This window comes from Nicotiana attenuata, unplaced genomic scaffold, assembly GCF_001879085.1.
Source record: "Nicotiana attenuata strain UT unplaced genomic scaffold, NIATTr2, whole genome shotgun sequence".
Taxonomy (NCBI): Eukaryota; Viridiplantae; Streptophyta; class Magnoliopsida; order Solanales; family Solanaceae; genus Nicotiana; species Nicotiana attenuata.
This window is the reverse complement of record NW_017695403.1, coordinates 1-2718: the sequence shown is the minus strand read 5'-3', so window position 1 is coordinate 2718 and position 2718 is coordinate 1. Positions and strand designations below refer to the sequence as shown.

At 32.7% G+C, this 2718-nt stretch overlaps 1 protein-coding gene across 1 annotated transcript; it reads left to right on the top strand.

Annotated features, from left to right (window-relative positions):
* The first annotated feature begins 853 nt into the window (after positions 1–853).
* LOC109222640 (2-isopropylmalate synthase A-like) lies at positions 854–2675 on the top strand. The gene is made up of 5 exons (XM_019386968.1): positions 854–925; positions 1004–1078; positions 1388–1471; positions 1818–1952; positions 2280–2675. Exons 1-5 carry the CDS (start codon positions 872–874, stop codon positions 2472–2474), a joined length of 543 nt encoding a protein of 180 aa, XP_019242513.1. The 5' UTR covers positions 854–871; the 3' UTR covers positions 2475–2675.
* The last annotated feature ends 43 nt before the right edge of the window (positions 2676–2718 follow it).

Below are 2718 nucleotides of genomic sequence, written 5' to 3'. Positions count from 1 at the left end.
TTGGGGACGAAGGTTTTAGCATTAGCGATTTTGTTTTTTGTTATTTTTTTGTGTAATGGTAAAAGAAAAAAGGATAAAAAAGAAAAAAAAATTTTAGACATTTGGATCAACTTGCTTGAATCTACACCATTCAAATAAAATTTCAGATTTTCATTTTTCACGTCTTCACGCGCCCGTTTTGCGTGTAATTTACCTGGTCAAAAATAGGGTGTCTTAGACACACTTCGAAAAGGTTGAGTGGATAAAGTAATTTTGGTTCGCAAAAAGTGTGTAAGAAGGATTTGGTGCATAGTTTGGGGGTAACTTATGTATTTTGCCTAATATATAGTCCTACCAATTTTGTGTCAACATATGCAAGAATCGACTATAGTCATCAATCAAATATGTCCAACTATCCTTATTGAAACTTGTACGGTATAATCCCTTTACATTAAAAAAAATATATATACATAAGTGAACTAAATTAAAGCGTGCTATCTCTAACCGCTTAAGTTTTTATATGAAATTATCATACAGTTCTAACACTTTGAAACACGTATTATAGTATTACTATCCCCTAGCATTTTAGTACCGCCATTATTGTATAAAATCAACCAGGGGCGAGGCCACCTTTTACAAAGGGTGGTCAACTAACCACCCTTTGGCGAAATATTATGAAAACTTGTACTGTGTATATAAGTAAAATATTGATTTTAGATGTATAAAACATATATTGAACACCCTGTGTCGGAAAATTTTATATACTTTTTTCAAGTCTGAACACCCTTGAAAATATTTCTGGCTTCGCCACTAAAATCAACCCCAACTCTCCCTTTTTCCCATTTACATTAGGCACATTGATGTACATCTTTCCTTTAAGGAATTTTGTAACATGGTGAATTTTTTGTGCAGTGGTCGCCATGCGTTGAAAGCCAAAATGGTTGAGGTAAGATAGATAACCTACAGTGCGATATATTACTAATGTTATAGTAATGACATTAGTAATCATTTTATTTTGTTACAGCTTGGATATGACTTTGACGGCAAAGAACTTGATGACCTCTTTCATCGATTCAAGTCACTGGCTGAGAGGAAAAAGGTGATTACGTTGCTGGTATAATTTCATAGCGCAATGGTCAAATTTGTGATCGCGACTTTACTGGTCTAATGGGTATATTTTTGTGATTTTACTGTCATAGTAGATATAATTAAGTCATTTGTTTTTTGATAAATTTTATAATAAACTTTATTTTATAGTGAGTAAAGTTCAGTCATTATATTAATATATGAAATTAACCCTATAGGTTTTCCAGTTCTGTGGTGAAGCTTACCTAATTAAAAGTTTACCTGTGTCGGTATAACGAATAAGTATGTCCGCCTATTTATATTCCCTACATTTATCTTTCAGAAAATTACAAATCATGACTTGAGAGCACTTGTATCAGATGAAGTTTTCCAGCCTCAAGTTTCCTGGCAACTTGGAGATGTACAGGTACATGTAAATACTACTCCCTCCGGTCCAATTTATGTGAACTTATTTGACTGGGCACGGAGTTTAAGAAAAAATGAAGACTTTTGGAATAGTTAAAAGGAGCCCAGAATAATATTTGTGTGGTTATAAAAGCTTCTCATTAATTAAGGGTAGAACTGTATGTTTAAGCAAAATTGTTACCAAATTTAGAAATGGGTCATTCTTTTTGGAACGTACTAAAAAGTTAATAGGTTCACATAAACTGGAACAGAGGAAGTATTTAATTTCATGTATTTTTGCTAGTAGTTGTGGATTGAAAAGGAATTAATGTTCACTTAATTCAAATGATTTTCTGTTTAATGTACAGATTACTTGTGGAAGTGTTGGCCTCTCTACAGCAAATGTTAAGCTTATTGACAGTGATGGTCATGAGCACACTGCCTCTTCTGTTGGAACAGGACCTGTTGATGCAGCTTACAAGGCAGTTGACCTCATTGTTAAGGTATTTAATGAAACTGAAAACTCTCATAATGTTTGTATCTTGTCACACTAGTAGGATAGATAATTTAAGTTTTATATACGCTCAAGGTATAAAAATATTTACTCAATAAGACCGCTTGCAAGATATTTACTATTAGTAGCTTAGACTAAATGATAAATGTAGTAATTTCAATGTACTTAAATAGTTTAGGAGACTTACGAATTTCTCCTTGACCTAAATCCTTTAGTTACTGCAAAAAATTTTGTAGGTATAATTGCTTTGTTTGGTAAAAACACTAAATGGTGAAACTTTTGTTTTATAAGTAATGTTTTCTTTCTCATTATGCAGGTACCTGTAACACTCGTTGAATATTCGGTGAATTCAATCACAGAACGTATAGATTCCATAGCTTCAACCAAAGTGTTAGTTCGTGGGAATGATGACTATGCATCGTTTAATACTTCAAACGGGCGAACAGTTAATCGTACAGTTAGGTACGAAACATACAGAAATACTGTTTCCCCTTATCCTTATTTCCCTTAATTAATCAATAGTAATATTCTTTCATGCATATATAATGTGGGAACATGAAGATGACAGAGAAAAAAATTAAAACGATTTTTTCCTAAAGGAGGAAATAGCATGTGATAGGAATGAAGTGTTGTCAGTTTTGTATAGTTCTCAAAGTCTATGGTACTACGGGAATTTAGAGCCAACCTGAGAATAGAAAGTATCATATCAGAAATATTTAAATTTATTTATGCCTCAACACGTCTACTCACCTCTT

Bases quoted from the DNA above. Each gene is read 5' to 3' on its own strand.
- LOC109222640 (XM_019386968.1), top strand. From the start codon at position 872: ATGGTGAATTTTTTGTGCAGTGGTCGCCATGCGTTGAAAGCCAAAATG. The intron at 1,079-1,387 runs GTGATTACGTTG...TTTATCTTTCAG, and splicing joins CACTGGCTGAGAGGAAAAAG to AAAATTACAAATCATGACTT. The intron at 1,953-2,279 runs GTATTTAATGAA...CTCATTATGCAG, and splicing joins CAGTTGACCTCATTGTTAAG to GTACCTGTAACACTCGTTGA.